This window comes from Gobio gobio (genome assembly GCF_949357685.1).
Source record: "Gobio gobio genome assembly, chromosome: 15".
Classification (NCBI taxonomy): Eukaryota; Metazoa; Chordata; class Actinopteri; order Cypriniformes; family Gobionidae; genus Gobio; species Gobio gobio.
In genome coordinates, this window is record NC_137108.1 from 49,928,420 (window position 1) to 49,945,521 (window position 17,102).

At 38.2% G+C, this 17,102-nt stretch overlaps 1 protein-coding gene across 1 annotated transcript in view; it reads left to right on the forward strand.

The window, feature by feature from the left end:
* satb1b (SATB homeobox 1b) overlaps window positions 1-17,102 on the forward strand; it is an 81,012-nt gene that overhangs the window by 33,585 nt on the left and 30,325 nt on the right. Inside the window, 4 exon segments of the mRNA XM_079836445.1 lie at window positions 261-712; window positions 6,318-6,530; window positions 13,197-13,268; window positions 13,903-14,058. Coding sequence (XP_079692571.1) covers window positions 261-712; window positions 6,318-6,530; window positions 13,197-13,268; window positions 13,903-14,058 — 893 coding nt within the window.

The following is a 17,102-nucleotide window of genomic DNA, read 5'->3' on the forward strand; positions in this document are numbered from 1 at the left end:
CTCTCACACTCACACACTCTCACTCACTCACACACTCACACACTCATTCACTCACTCACTCACACACACACTCACTCACACTCTCACACACTCACTCACTCACTCAGTCACTCACTCACACTCACACACTCACTCACTCACTCACACACTCACTCACGCACACTCTCACACACTCACACACTCACACTTCTCATCAGATAGTTGTCAGTTAAAACCGTGTGAACCCTGACATGCTTGCTCTTCTCTGTGTCCACCTTTAGCTGAGATGGACGGTCTGTCCGATCTTTCTCCACCCGGAACAAACCACCTGAGCTTCAGTCAGCAGCCCATCCCGGGCAGCACCGCGGAGCAGCCGCCGTCCCCCGTGCCCCTGTCCCACAGCAGTCAGGCCCCCGGGCGGGCTCAGCTCCCCGGCCTGCACCCCGGCCTGGTGTCCACCCCCATCAGTCCGCAGCTGGTGAGCCAGCAGATGGTAATGGCTCAGATCCTCAACCAGCAGTACGCCGTCAACCGGCTCCTGGCCCAGCAGTCCCTGAGCCAGCAGTACCTCAACCACCCGCCCGTCAACCGCGCGCTCAACAAACCGCTGGACGCGCAGGTGTCCTCCAACTCCGAGGTGTCCTCCGAGATCTACCAGTGGGTGAGAGACGAGCTGAAGAGGGCGGGCATCTCCCAGGCCGTGTTCGCCCGTGTGGCCTTCAACAGGACGCAGGTACAGAACTGCATATGATATAAAAGACATGCATGGGTTGAAGAGGATCGCATAATGTATAGTAGACTGTCTTATCTGTCTTATCTGTCTTATTACGATCTATTATGACCTCTGAGCTGTAAAGCTGCCAGAATAATAATAATAATAATGATAATAATACGCTGTTTGTTAATTGGCCAGAGGAGAACTGGCACCCCGACTGAGCTTGGTTCTCCCAAGGTTTATTTTTCTCCATTAGGTCAACTAATGGGGTTTTGGTTTCCTTGCCACTGTTGCCTCTGGCTTGGCGTGCTCAGTTTAAATTTTTCAACTAAACATCGAAATAAATCTAATTAAACTAAATTAACCATTTAAACTAAATTACTGATCTAATTATTGATCTAAAGCCCACACTGTCACTGTATGATAATTGAAATGAACTGATGACATCAGCGTTTTTTCCAGAATGGCTATACAGCTGAATAAAATTATGCTGCATTATTTTCCTGTTTAACACTGTAAAGCTGCTTTGAAACAATCTACATTGTTAAAAGCGCTATATAAATGAAGTTGACTTGACTTATCCTAATTGACCTATCGGTAAGCCCCGCCCCCCTTAGTTATTGTTGCTAACTCGGACAAACAAACGGAGTTGCTGTATCTTACAATGACCTTATCCCAAGATGTTTTTGGACACAGAATGTAGCGTATATCCCGTCTGAATGATGGCCAAACTTTACTCAAGTTTATTATGTCCTTTTTCACTCCAAAAAATCATCGTAAGAGCTGAACAAACAAAGCATAAGAAGTGCGCATGAACGTCTCATTCACAAACTCTCTCTCTCCGTTGCATTACCATAAACATACACAGCAAACTACACAAAAACACTCACGGTAAACAAACATAAACACAGAGCTTATGCCTTTCTGAGGGTGCAGTTAATAACTGGTAAACTTTGTATCTGCAAAACAACTCCGATAAACTGCGTGCGAGCTCTTCCTTTCACTGCCCGTAGACTATAATACCCATCAAAATATGAGTCCTCCTTAGTAGGACAGATAATGTAGACCTTAAACATATCTAAAATTAAATTAATTTACATATAACCAGTTTAATATGGAGAGGCACTGAAATGTAGACCTTCGTGTTTTTGACCTACAGTGTGACATGAGAACAGTTAGTTATTTCGGTTTGTATGTTAGCAGGGACTTTAATCGTAACTTAACGAGAGTATGACAAACAGAAAATCCTCTCAGGATCTCTGGAATCAGTGTTACAGTACCTCAGGCACGACATTTTAGCATTTTTGTAGCATAAACACCATCAAACCGATGAGCGCTTCGGATTTTCCAATGTTTCTCTATGGCGCTGACGCCTAAAGATGTCCGAGTTCCGGCCCCAGCGCAACTGATACTCAACTGCTATTGGCTCATCTGCATTCGAGGGGAGGGGCTTACCGATAGGTCAATTAGATTCACATGAGCTCCAAGAACTTGCTGCCTACACAGGAAGCATTTTAAGGCATCATAGGGCCCTATTTTAATGATCTGAGCTCATGGCACTGGTGCTCTTAAGGCGTGTCCGAATCCACTTTTGCTAGTTTAACTACGGGAAATGCGGTCAGTGCGCCGGCGCATGATCCAAAAGGGTCTCTTAATGAGTAATGGGTGTGTTTTGGGCGTGACGTGCAATAAACCAATCAGAGTCTCATCTCCCTTTCCCTTTAAAAGCCAGTTGTGGCTTTTCAACTTTATTTGGATGTTTCATCCACCCCTAGCATGTGCAGTAGTGGCCAAAAGTCATGCCCAGCCTAGGAAAATTGACATCTTCACCCTTTATTCCAATATTATTAATATTTTGTAAGCATATTGCATAGATGTGCTTGGAGTCACTTGTGGAGTCAGTTGCAATGAAACCACAAATTGTGCAACAAGAACCATCGAAAATATTAATGTTGTAGTCAATGTATGCTTTTTCCTGTCAGCTTTCAATATTTTTGTCTGATAAATAATTTAGTGTTTGGTTATTTCCTCATATTTAACATGTTTAAAAAAATATATAAAATATTTCCCTCATATTTTGATGACTTTTGGTCACTATCGTACTGTAGTGTCACTTCTGAAGTATAATATCAGTCTGTGTAAGACAGCTCAGGTTCTGCAGCGGAGACATTAATTTTGCACCTCAAAACAATAGAGGCAAACTGAATGGTAGCTCAGATGATGGCAATAAACATCAGTTAACATTTTAGAGAAATCTCAAAATAAAATCTTGAAAAACATTTAATAAAATTCAGAGTTTTAGACTTATAACATGGTCATACATGTGGCTTCAGCTGCAGTGCATTTCTAGATTGCTACAATGCCAACTTCAATTTTATTTTCATAAAGATATTTCATACAAATACTTAACAAAACTTTGAAGCTTATTATAGCTATTTTTGATTATGAAAATAATTTTGAATTGACAGTAAACTGCCAAGTGTCTGCTTTCAAATGAGACCATACTTATGCTTTTAGTGCAAAGGATTCATGAACCGTATCGGTTTGAGTATGCCATTTCTTAGGATGTTTTCAAAAGCGGGGGTGCAGGCTAGCAGGTTAAATCTGCTGATCTTCTAGATTGCTGTCAAATGATTGAGTTGATGATTATAAATGCTGAATCATATCCCATCAGCTGTGACATGTTGGTGCGATGCTTGCCACTACAGGCTCTGTACAGCATTAAAACTCACCGCGATCGTTCGATGCTTTATCTGCTTTTGTTTTGGGTTCAAACACAAAGAGAACAGTCGTCCAGGAAATGAGGGGTTATCAGGAGCGAGTGAGAGCACTTTTCTCACACCTCATCTTTCAATCAAACCATCAGCTTCCTGATCACTGACTCGCGTCTTCTGGTCTGCACGCCCTGTGTTTCATCACTGCGGGTAATGTGTTGACAGCGCGGAGCTGGGACGGGACGGTTATTAGCGGTGTTAGCATCACTGTTATTACTGCTCCTTCAAATGATTACGTTTTCCAGTCAAAAAGTCATTCCTCATTGCTTGTGGGACGCTATTGTGCATGAAGGATTTCTCAAATTGAATCAGCGGCTTTCACTCGACTGGCAAACTTCTGTTTTTGAAATCACTGTAAAGTTTTTGGATGCAGAAAAGTCTTCATTTATTTTTACTAATGCTAGGCAAAATGATTTATGGCTGATCAATATTGTTATCAAGGATATTATATTAATACTTGAATCATAGTAGATTAATTCTATGATTTGTTCCATTTTTTTTGACAGTCATAATGCACTAGTGTTTATAAATGTTCATTAATGTTTAAAGATTCTTCTGGCTGCATTTTTTTTTAAATCATGAATACAGTAAAAACAGTAATATTGTGATTTTTTTTTTTTTTTTTTTTTTTAATATAGCGGTTTATAATAATGACAATGTCATTATTGATTTTTAAAACTGTTGTGCTCCTTAAAATATTTTAGGATTATTTGATGAATATAAAGTTCTTCTGTAGCATTATAAAGAGTCTTCATTGTCACTTTTGATTAATTTAATGCATCCTTGCTGAATAAAAGTATTAATTTATTACAAAATAAAACTAAATAATAATAAATTAAATTAAGAAAAACTAAATAACTGTCAGAATTGCTCATAATGAGTTTAATGTTTTTATATGATTTATTATGTAATTTTATTTCAAAATCCAGTCCGCACAGAATGAGTTTGGAGTAAAAAAATTTTTTTTTTACATAACTCATTCTGAGGTGTTCTGACTGTTATGTTTTATTTCATTTTTTTATTTTTATTTCATTTTTTACAAAAATCCAAACTCATTCTGACTGTTTTTTGTTTTGTTTTGTTTTTTAAAATTAATTAATAAATAAAAAAAATTAAACTCATTCTGAGCTATTCTGACTTTGGATTTTGAAATAAAATTACATTATAAAATAAGTCACAGTAGCTCAGAATGAGTTTGGATTTTAAAATAAAATGTAATAAAAATTCAATAAAAAAATAAGTCACAATAGCTCAGAATGAGTTTGGATTTTAAAACAAAATGTAATAAAAAATAATCAGAATAGCTCAGAATTAGTTAGGATTTTTGTAAAAAATTAAATATAAATTAAATACAAAAATAACAATCAGAATAGCTCAGAATGAGTTTGGATTTTAAAATCAAATTTAATAAAAATATAACAGTCAAAATATCTCAGAGTTAGTTTATTTTTATATGATTTAATATGTAATTTTATTTCAAAATCCAGTCACAATAGCTCAGAATGAGTTAGAATTTTTTTTTTATTAATAAAAAATAACAGTCAGAATAGCTCAGAATGAATTTGAATTTTGAAATAAAATTTTAATTTTAGTGTGAAATATATGAATGACATTCTGAGGCATCAATGCTTTAACCCACCCAGAACATCCTAGCAAACACTGCGAAAGTGTTCAGACGATCTGAACATTGTGTGTGTTTTGCACGAGTTGTCATTAGTAAAATCCCAGCGCTCCGTTCTAACCCAAAGCCTTGACAAGCGTCTGCCATCATCAGGTGAGACAAAGAGAGGCGTACCTGGACATGTGCCAGCGGGGGGGGGTGATGCCTCGTGACGTTCTCCTTTCGGCAGGACGGGACTTTGTGTTGGAGCGACTGGAATCACGACGTCATGTTTGCACAAAGCGCTGTGAAGAATCTGAAACATGCATTTTCTTTTGTTTTCCACAGAGCTCTTAAATATTTATTTGACATTCTTCTGTGCACGTGAATGACGGATGCTTGTGGTGGCATGTCAGGCGGCGTCTCAGAGTCCGTGTTTCTGCGGGTGTGATGGCCCTTCTTAGAGATTATGGCTTTTAATCACAGTTTGCAAAGTGTGTAAACCTTGATGGATTAATTGACCCGCCGTTTAATGTTTCGGACCCCTCCTAACCCTAGCTCTACTGTTCAAGAGACTCACAGAGGCGGCTTTTATTCGATCAAAAATAGTCAAATTCTGAAATACAACTTAAAATAACCGTTTTCTAAGTGAATATATAGTAAAGTGTCATTTATTCCTGTGATCAAAGCTGGATTTATCATATTTACTCCAGTCTTCAGTGTCACATGATCCTCAAATCACTCTCATATGAGGATCTGATGCTCAATTTATGATTATTATCAGTGTTTTCAACAACTTTTCTGACATTATGAAGGTCTTCACTGTCACTTTTGATCAATTTAATGCGTCCTTGCTGAATAAATGTGTTAATTAAAGTCGCTTTGGATGAATGCACAAATGTATATAAATGTACGATTGTGTGTGTATTGCATAATTTCTGTCCAGTTGCTTTTCTCTTTCCAGGGACTGTGAGAAGCGATTTACAGTCTTAATCGCATTACTGTATAATTTTAACTTCCCTCTAAAGAAAGGCTTTGTAATGTCACATTTAAGTCATAAGCTCCATTAAATTATTAGCACCGCATGAGCATATTTTACGGCGCAACTCTTTTAATAGTTCATTCCTGGGAAGTGGGCGGAGCCTAGCGAAGGGTCAATAGCTTTGTCACGCATGTTTTAATTGTCGCACTTGGACTGATTGCTCTTTTCTAAGTGGACGATGCATTTATTTCTGTCTGGTTCTTCCAGGGTCTTCTCTCAGAGATTCTCAGGAAAGAGGAAGACCCCAAGACGGCGTCTCAGTCGCTCCTGGTCAACCTGCGAGCGATGCAGAACTTCCTGCAGTTACCGGAAGCGGAGCGGGACCGGATCTATCAGGACGAGCGGGAGCGCAGCCTGACGGCGGCCTCTGCCATGGGCCCCGCGCCCCTCATCAGCACCCCTCCCTCACGCCCCGTACAAGTAAGCAGGATCGCAACCTTTGATGCATTTCATTAATTTTTTTGTGTTTTTCAAACAGAAACAAGATTGTTTTTCTCACCCCATTGGCAGGGAATTTAGCTTGTTTTCAGCAAAAGCTCGCTTCATTTTTGTTATTTTCCAGAAAACAAGAAAGAATATCTCATGTAATTTTACTAATCTAGTAACTGCATCTTGATTTAAGAATTTTTTATATTTAGACTGGAAACAAGACAAAAATACTTAATAAAAGCATTTTGTTGTTTTCCAGTAAAAAAAGAAAAAAAAAGGATAGATAGATAGATAGATAGATAGATAGATAGATAGATAGATAGATAGATAGATAGATAGATAGATAGATAGATAGATAGATAGATAGATAGATAGATAGATAGATAGATAGATAGATAGATAGATAGATAGATAGATAGATATTATTCATTTTATTTCTTTTTTTTTTCATGTTTTATGCATAAATCAAGCAGATTTACGGTAAAGATTCTCTGAAAACAAGCCTAATTTTTATTTATTAATTTTTTCTTAAGTAAATGTTGTTTTAAGATGGTTATTGTTACTGGAAGACAAAGCAAAAATACTGGTTATTTGTATAGATTTTTTTGTCTTGTTTTCCTATATCTTCAAATGTATCTAAGTTTATATATGTGTAAAAATACTTTTAAAAAGTTTTTTAAAGTATTTTTTACACACATTTTCTCGTATGTATGTATGTATGTATGTATGTATGTATGTATGTATGTATGTATGTATGTATGTATGTATGTATGTATGTATGTATGTATGTATGTATGTATGTATGTATGTGTAAAAATATTTAAAACAAGATACATTTGGAGATATTTTACTGTGAGGAAATAGCAACAAAAAAAATGTATGGGGAAGGGGTCTTGTTTTACAGTAAAACATATATTTGCAGTCTTTAAACAAATATACATTTATTTGGATAAATTTTACTTAGCAAATTCTGTAAGATAATAAGACAGAAAATATATCTTGAATTGGATTGGCAAATGTTTTTCTTGTTTTATGCATAAAACGGGTTTCCTGTAAATAGATCTGCAAACAAGAAAAATGGCATAAATTAGCCTTAAGTAAATGTTTTAAAGTGGTTATTTTTACTGGAAGACAAAGTAAAAATACTGGTCAATTTTTTTTAATAGTCTTGTTTTATAGTTAACATATCTGTATTATATCCTTAAAACAAAACACATTTGTTGACATTTTACTGTAAGATAATATGATGGAGAGAATATATCTTGAATAAGGTTAATTGTTCTTACTCTTTTGCTAAATGTTTTTCTTGTTTTATGCATAAGGGTAAGAAAAATGAACCTTATTCAAGTTATATTCTCTCCATCTTAATATTTTACAGTAAAATGTCAACAATTTTTTGTTTTAAGGATGAAATACAGATATGTTAACTATAAAACATGACTAAAAATATGATAAAATTAACCAGTATTTTTATTTTGTCTTCCAGTAAAAATAACCATCTTACAACATTTACTTAATTAATTTTTATTTATTTTTTGTGCAATTTTTCTTGTTTGCAGATCTAGTTACAGGAAACCCGTTTTATTCATAAAACAAGAATTTAGCAATAATCAAACAGATTTGCTGTAAATAGATTCTCTATTTTTCACAAAATATATATATATATATTTTTTTCCCCGCAATTTTTCTTCTAGAGTAAACGTTGTAAGAAGTTATTTTTACTGGAAGACGAAGCAAAATTACGGATTTGTTAACGTGCACTGCTAAATCATTCAGTAAGACCATAAACATTAATGAATGAATAAAGTAAATGGGATGATGTTGGTGGAACTGAACACCCAGCACACATTCAGCGTGCGCTCGCTGACTAACATAATGACTGATTAGCTCAGGTATGCTTCCCATCAGTCATCTTCAAAGTATTTGCTTTCCTCAGTCCTAAGGACCCCCAACAACTGCTGAAAAATGATTTTATAGCTGCTGTGTGTGATTTTGACATTGAGTTTGAGAGTGTGCTACCAATGGGAAACCTGTTTGGAAACGGTCATTATTGGTGCAATTCTGTTTGGTGCGGAAATGATGCACTGCAGCTTTAAATCACAGTGTATTGTTGTGATCTGTTGGTCAGGAGCTCACACAAGGACACCATTATGACCTCATACTGGATACAGGATTGTGACTGACATGCAGTTCGGTGCAAACGCATTGATACAGATACAACACTGCGATTCCAGATGCTATACTGACCTGGATGTGATTTGTTAATAGTGCCGTTAACAGCAGAAAATATTTTATATTTCATGCATTTAGCAGACGCTTTTATCCAAATATTAAATGATGAGTGTGGACTTGAAATTGAATTATTTGTACAGTTGTTGGTGAGTACTAAAACTAGAGATCTGTTGATGTGCTGATACTTTTGAGGAAACAATTTTACATTTTATGCTTTTAACAGATGCTTTTATCCAGCTATTAAATACCGTCGCTGTCGGGTGGAAACCTTGTATCTCCAAAACCACTAGTTTCCAGGAAATGGGGGGGAAAAAGCCCCTTTTTTTATAGGCAAATAAACAGTGTTGTCAAAGTTGATATTGTGGCTTTAAATATGTTCAGACACTTGTATGCATCATTATATTATTAACATTTAACCAAAATCAAGCTCTAATGGAGTTACGAGATTTTTGACCAGTGAATTTTGGATAATTTTGGACATTTGTGTTGTGTCCATCACTGGAACAGAGGCAATAAGTGCATCAATTATGCTTTTATCAACTCGCAGATTATAAAGTTCATTGTAGCTATGTGGGCACTCCGTTTTTTTCTGTGATTTGGCCACAATCTCATATTATTAAAGACAAAGTGCTTAGCCATTACTGTCTTAAATAGCCTGTGCAATGACTTGATGACAAATGCTGGACTAAGACGCTCTTCTCTGCTCCTCAAACATAAAACATTAGCCTTTTATTTATATATATATATAAATATAATGGTGCTTCTTGAGTAAAGAAAACGCTGCACTTCAACAACCCTTTCTTTCCATTGCATTGCAAACAAGCAGAGATGTGTGCGTCTCATTCACTAGAGGTGGGTGGAGTTATGAGGTTTGACTGACAGTTTGAGGAGCCAATGGATTACGAGGTTTAGTCACAAGCTCTTTTAAATGCTTTTCATTGGTTAAATATTTGCAAAAACCCACAGACAGACGTAAAGGGTAACCAATAATAAAGGGGAACTTGTATCTCCAAAACCGCTAGTTTCCAGGAAATGGGGGAAAAAAGCACTTTTTTTTAATAGGCTAAATAAACATTGTCAAAGTTGTTATTGTGGCTTTAAATATGTTCAGACACTTATTATATTAACATTTAACCAAAATCAAGCTCTAATGGAGTTACGAGATTTTTGACCTGTGAATTTCAAATAATTTTGGACATTTGTTTTGTAGCTATATGAGCACTTTTTTTCTGTGATTTGGCCACAATCTCATGTTATTAAAGACAAAGTGCTTTGCACAGGCTATTTAAGACGGTACTGGCTATGACTTGATGACAAATGCTGGACTAAGACGCTCTTATCTTCTCCTCAAATACATGAAACATTAGCCTATATTTATATATCGCTTTACTTAAACAACCCATTCTTTATTTCCATTGCATTGCAAACGAGCAGAGATGTGTGCGTCTCATTCACTAGAGGTGGGTGGAGTTATGAGGTTTGACTGACAGTTTGAGGAGCCAATGGATTACGAGGTTTAGTCACAAGCTCTTTTAAATGCTTTTCATTGGTTAAATATTTGCAAAAACCCACAGACAGACGTAAAGGGTAACCAATAATAATGATTTATGAAAGAAAAAAAACGAAACAAGGTTTCCGTCTGACAACGACATATTTTTACAGTTATTGGCGAGTACCAAAACAAAAGTATCGGTACATAAATGCATCTGTAATGCATTTAGCAGATGCTTTTACCAAATATTAAATAGCTACCCTTAAATTATGAGTATGCAAGTATTTTTACAGTTTTTGGCGAGTACTCAAACACAAGCATCAGTACATCAATGCATCTCTTCTTTGGAGGAAACGTTTAGTGCAGGAAAGCGTTTCAGAGCTCTCCACGCAGGGCGAGAAAGGTATGCAGAACGCTCTCCACTGCGGCCCGGCCTCCTTCAAACGCAGTTGAGTGTGTCTTAGTGGATCGGACACAAAGCCTTCCTGTGTGTGATGGACTGAGGAGGGTCTTTTATACAGGATAAGAACTCCCCGCACACACACAGAATGTGTAAAGACCGAAATGTCATCAGTGCTCACTCAAGTGTGCATGCATTTGTGTGTGTGTGTGCGCGCTTGCGTGCATCATGTCCCTGTGTGTGTGTGTGTGTGTGTGTGCAAACCAGATGCTGCTTTCCTGTTCAGATCCCATTATCAGATGGTGCTGTAACCTGATTATTCAGCAACTGCGCCTAATTCGTCAGCCTTGTACAGCGCTCGGCAAAAGTCTCCATTATCTGATGATATTTGGACAAATTGGTGAAATTTTAAATCAAAGGGCATGTCGATGCACTGGTTGACACGCATATAATGGCTGTGTTCCAAAATCTAGTGCGGCATCCTAACTGAGACAGAACCTCATTAGTAACTGATTTGGAGCGCTCTTCATGGGCAGCAGAGAAGCATGCAGGAAACTCCACTCTTCTGATTCCTGTAGAGTTTGGTGCTGTTTGCATTTTGCTACTGTAATACGCAAATGTTAGGTCATTTATCTTAAAGGGTCATAACACACACACACACACACAGTTTCTGCCAGTCTCATGTTAATCTTGAGTATCTATAGAGTAGTGTTGCATCCTTCATATCTCAGAAGAGTCTTATCATATTTATAAAGGACAGATACACTGTACCGACTCTTTCAGAAAACAGCCGAGTCCGTGGAGGCGTGCAGTGGGCGGAGCTAAAGAGAGACAGACACACACACACACACATCACGGCATTATCCCTGGATATCTCTCAATTCACTATACGTTGGTGTTGTTCTAATTATATGCACTTACACGCCGATTGCCAACAAAACACACACATTTGATGCCGTTTCACCGCCTGTGGTTTCCACTCATGACCGGGAACAAACACACACACTTAGAACTCCGTAAACACAAACTGCATCCACTGTTCCCTTAACGCTGGGTTATTTGTGAAGCTGAACAAGGTGATCTTGCCCTCACACACACACTTCTTTAGTGACATTGTTGATCTCGTGTCTAAAAACACAACTCCAGTGTGTGTGTGTGTGTGTGTGTGTGTGTGTGTGTGTGTGTGTGTGTGTGTGTGTGTGTGTGTGTGTGTGTGTGTGTGTGTGTGTGTGTGTGTGTGTGTGTGTGTGTGTGTGTGTGTGTGTGTGTGTGTGTGTGTGTGTGTGTGTGTGTGTGTGTGTGTGTGTGTGTGTGTGTGTGTGTGTGTGTGTGTGTGTGTGTGTGTGTGTGTGTGTGTGTGTGTGTGTGTGTGTGTGTGTGTGTGTGTGTGTGTGTGTGTGTGTGTGTGTGTGTGTGTGTGTGTGTGTGTGTGTGTGTGCGCGCGCGCGCGCATCCCGGGAGAAGTGCCCATATAAGGAATTCCACCCTTTATGACATCATACAGGGCCATACTCAAACATTTTCTGAAACTTGTTTGAATCCTGAAGGAGTGTATTTGGCACAGAAATACTCCGTCATAAGTATTTTGTCCATGTTTAGCATGAGAATCAACTCTTTAACAGTGTAAATCAGTCAGAATATAATTAATAACATTATATTAGACTATTGTATTTAATATTGTAAACGTTCCTGCCTACCTTTTTAAACGGCCTTGCACATGACGCCTTTTATATGCATGTCCGGGCGGTCAGATAAGGTTTTGCCCGTCTCTGGCTCTTTTGCATGAGGAATGAAGGATAACGCAGATCCACGTAGAGGGAAGTGTTGTGATGCAGGGCAGCTTGATGCTGACAGATATGAGTGAGACGTTCACAGGGTTTTCTGCTGTAAATCAGCAGGGTGGCTCGTCTTGCAGCGCTGCAAGGCTTTTATGACGCCCATAAAAACAGATGTGAAGGTATGTTTCCCACATACGTTAATGGATCGTCAGACAGTGTGTGTGCAAGTTTGCACACGCTCATCCCTTTATAATTAGATATGGTCACAAAATAACTCAACCTAGACACTGATGCTTCACATGTAAATGACAGCCGTTGACAGCCTCTTCACCGGCTCTGCTGTGAACCCTTCATATTCAGAACAAAAAAATGATCGAAATCTTTGCAAGCTGCAGAAATCATTTGCTTTAGGATCAGCTACTGCGATGTATAAATCTGATCGTGTGTACTGGAGTATTCTAAGCATTCTGATCAAGTGTTGTTTTAGTCCAGTGTTTCAAGTGTGTGTGTGGGATGTCTTGCTTACATTACGAGGACAAAATGTCCCCACAAAAGCAATATCCGAAATCTTTGTCCTTGTGGGGAAATTTTTTGGTCAACGGCTTATAAATCAGTTGCATATAAAACAAGTTGTATGTTTTATGAAATTGTAAAAATGCAGAAAGTTTTCTGTGATGGGTTGGTTTATGATTGGGGGATAGAATATACATTATGTATATTAAAAACCCAACGTTTATGTGTGTGTGTCTTCACAGCCCAGAAGAGAGGAGTGTAACAATGTGAGACCAGAAGACTGGAATCCCAGAATTCCAGTGGGCATCTCTCCTGTGAGTGCACATATGGTACATTGTTTATGGAAAAATGATGCATGATTTTGTCCTTGATTATAAACCTACATTTATATGTAGGCCTGTATAGCAATTCTTAACATATAAATGTAAGGCATTTTTGCTGAAAAAAAGTATATACTACTAGAGTGTATATGTATATACTTTACTGTATAAATATACATATAGTGTGTGTGTATGTATGTGTATATGTAATAAATATATAAAATGTATTTTTTTTGTCAGTAAAGATGCATTGAGTTGATCAAAAGTATCATTTATAATGTTACAAAATATTCTATTTCAAATAAATGATGTTTATGAACATTCTGTTAATCAACGAATCCTGAAATTTTCACAAAAATATGAAGCAACACATTTTTTTTTCAATTTCAGTCATTATAAGAGCTGAAAATTCAGCTTTGCATCACAGGAATAAATTACATTTTAAAATATATTACAAAAACAAATAAAAGTAGTAATATTTCACTGTTTTTACTGTATTTTTGATCAAATAAATGCAGCCTTGGTGAGCAGAAGAGACAGTTTTGTGTGTGTATATTAATATAGGATATATTATAATTTTTTACATGGTTTGACAGGTACACTAAAAACCAAGTCTCTTTCCCTTCAGGTCAAGCCCAACCCTCTGAGCTCGGAGTGGAACGGGAAATCGGAGAGCTGCGTGTTAAACATCAACTCCTCCATCTACGACGAGATCCAGCAGGAGATGAAGAGGGCCAAAGTGTCCCAGGCCATGTTCGCCAAGGTCGCCGCCTCAAAGAGCCAGGTACAGCTCAAACCTCACACACACACACGCTGACTTTCACTAGCCTGTCACGCTTCAATCGCTCGTCTGGTTGACAAAACATTGTCGAGTATTTTTGTGTACAGTCTAAAGAAGGCCCAGATAGCAAGATAAAAGTGTAAAAGGAGAGCTTTGTTAAGCCTCGCACTCGTCGGCGGGCAGGTAGCGCAGCGCCGTAATGACTTACGCCGCTTTATTGTGGGTTTGCGAACAGCAGACAGTGTTGCAACATAAAACAAATGTGTTTATATAATTCAGCCGTGCAACGACCACACGTTATCTCAGCCTTCTGCTGAACACAGGCCTCTGTGAGAGACATTACCGTCTGTTTTAGCCTATTAAAACTAATTAAAGAAACGCAAGGCGAGCCCCATTATTAAAGGTTTCACATATCTATGTGCACACTTAAAGATTTTCACAATTACATCTGATGGGCGGGGAATGCGAATAAAAGCCCTAAATTATCTGGAAATATCAGCAGGTTTTTGCTGATTGCACTGATTATGGTGCCAGATACTTTTGTTTCACCAAATTACAGTTTGATGCACAAACCACTGTTTTTGTCGGAGGGAGTTCAAAGCCGAGAAGGGTGGAGGAGAGAGAAGACAAACCGGGGCATTTATTCCAGTAAGATTCTCGTGTAAAATGATGGTTTGAGAGAAAAGAGCCCCCTCTCTGTCTCTCTGCAGCCCTGCCTGAGCCTGTGTGCTCCATTCATGGCTGGTGTGAATGTGAATTGAGCAGCAGATAAGAACTGTGCTAATTACGCAGCTGAAAAAGGGGCCTGGGAGAGCACTTATCTCCGGCTCCATCTCGTAATGTGCGCTCCCCGGGCAGCTGGTACCCCCTCCTTCCCTTTCCCAGCCCCCTCCGCGGGGCCCGCGGGGGCCGCCGGCTGAATGTCCGGCCGAACGCGTCGGAATGATGCCGTTTAAGAGACGCCGGCCCGTCCCGGTGTGGTGATTAGCGCGAGGAAACTCTTCTGGAATTGGGGCGTGTTGTTTAAAGAGTCGTGGATTGGTATTGGCCGTAATTACATTTTCATGCTGATTGGTGACTGTACGATTTAGTTGTTCTTGAAGATACTCTTGAGGCGACAGGTTGAAACTACATTTCCCAGCATTCTCTGTAGTTGCACATGAACGCTAAAATACGTGTGCTTTAACATGAAAATACAGAAAAACCCGACTCTATAGGTCGTTTTTCAAGCACTTTATTACAACCTTTATATACCTTTTTAGAGTCATGCCTAGCTGGCGTAAAAATGTCGTGTTACGTCTGTCGTCATGAAATCTGCCGTTACCAATCAAAATGCGTGTACACCTAAATGCAATGTGTGGACTTTTGTCATATTTCCATTTAGCAAAAATCTTTTTTTTATTAACAACTACACCCACCCCTAAACCTGCCCAGTGATTTATAGTGCATGGACACTTTATGAGCACATGCGTTCCCCACGATTGCAGGATCACATGATGTTGTATTTTGCAAAGCTAAATTGAGCTACGCAAAACCCGAAATATGATGCAAATAAAACCTAACAATGCATTAAAAATGAACGTGTCCTGTTTTCAATAGGGGCGCAACTTTAGTAAACGCTCCTATGGGTCGTATTTCAGGAATTAAAATGAAAGTGTCCTGTTGTCGATAGGGCGCAATTTTAGTAAACGCTCCTATGGGTCGTATTTCAGGAATTAAAATGAACGTGTCCTGTTGTCGATAGGGCGCAACTTTAGTAAACACTCCTTTTTTTTTGTGTAAACGCTATTTCAGGGAAGTGACAAACGACCTATATAGGCGTATTGGTTGGAGGACATGTTGCGAAAATACTATTTTAGTATTTCTACTGCAACAGTTCAATGTGTTACTTGCGATTCTTTGTAACTGAAGCAATTTTTACTCGAAAACAGTCAATCGTACACCCAGAATGCCGTAAAACACACTAGTGTGATGGTCAAACAATCATTTAGTGCATGTTTACATAGAAAAACAACAGGAAAGCAGTGCTGTGAAATGCAGAAATGCTGCTCTTTAATGTGCATTGTATGCAGCATAAGATTGTCTTTAATCAAATTATATATTTTTGCAAATGCATTTCCTACTTTCTGACAAAGTCGAATTTATAATTTCTGAACTAAGTAGTCAAACTATTAACTAGTTGCTTATTATCATGCATATTACTAGGATATTAGAACTTATAAAGCGCATATTAATGCAAGAGCATATTCTACATCCCTTCATCTACATAATACCTAAACTTAACCACTACCTTACTAACAGTAATTAAGAGTTTATTGAAGCAAAAGTCATAGTTAATAGTGAGAATTGGACCCTAACACTGCATTCACAGCGTTAACGCTTCTTATTTACTTTGAATGGGTGACGTCATGCGTTGCCGAACTGAATTCGGCCATCGCGTTGCTTCAATTGCGTTGCAAGCGGAAGATTTCTCAACTTTTCAAGCGCCAACGCATGAGTCATCCACTCAAATCGCCCTATGCAAATACCCTAGAGCAGACGCTAGCCAATTGCGTTCATGCAAGTAATGTGATTGGCTGTTGCCACTATGAAGGTCGCATCAGCACCAAGCTTCAGCCACGCCCTCCGTCAAGCGTTAACGCAGATGCTCCGTTTGAATGCAGCGTAAACTAAAGTATGACCCACTTTACGATAAGGTCCCATTAGTTAGTGTTGGTTAATGCATTAACTCGCATTACCTAACAATCAGTATTTATTCATCTTTATTAACGTTTAACAACCGTTCATTGTTAGTGTTATAGGGTTCTATATTTTCTGTGAATCTGTTTAAATGGAGTTTACAGTATAATTATATAATATTTTAAAATTTGGATGAATAAATCAAAAGTAGGGCTGTTTACGTAATCAAATCACGATCTGGACTAGTTTTAAAGCTCAAAAAGACTGCGATTGAAATATATGCATGATCTGCATGTCTCAGTTTGGTCTACTTCACATACTGAAGCTTCATCTCCAGAGAGTCACTTCACCATAAAGCTGGGCTGCGT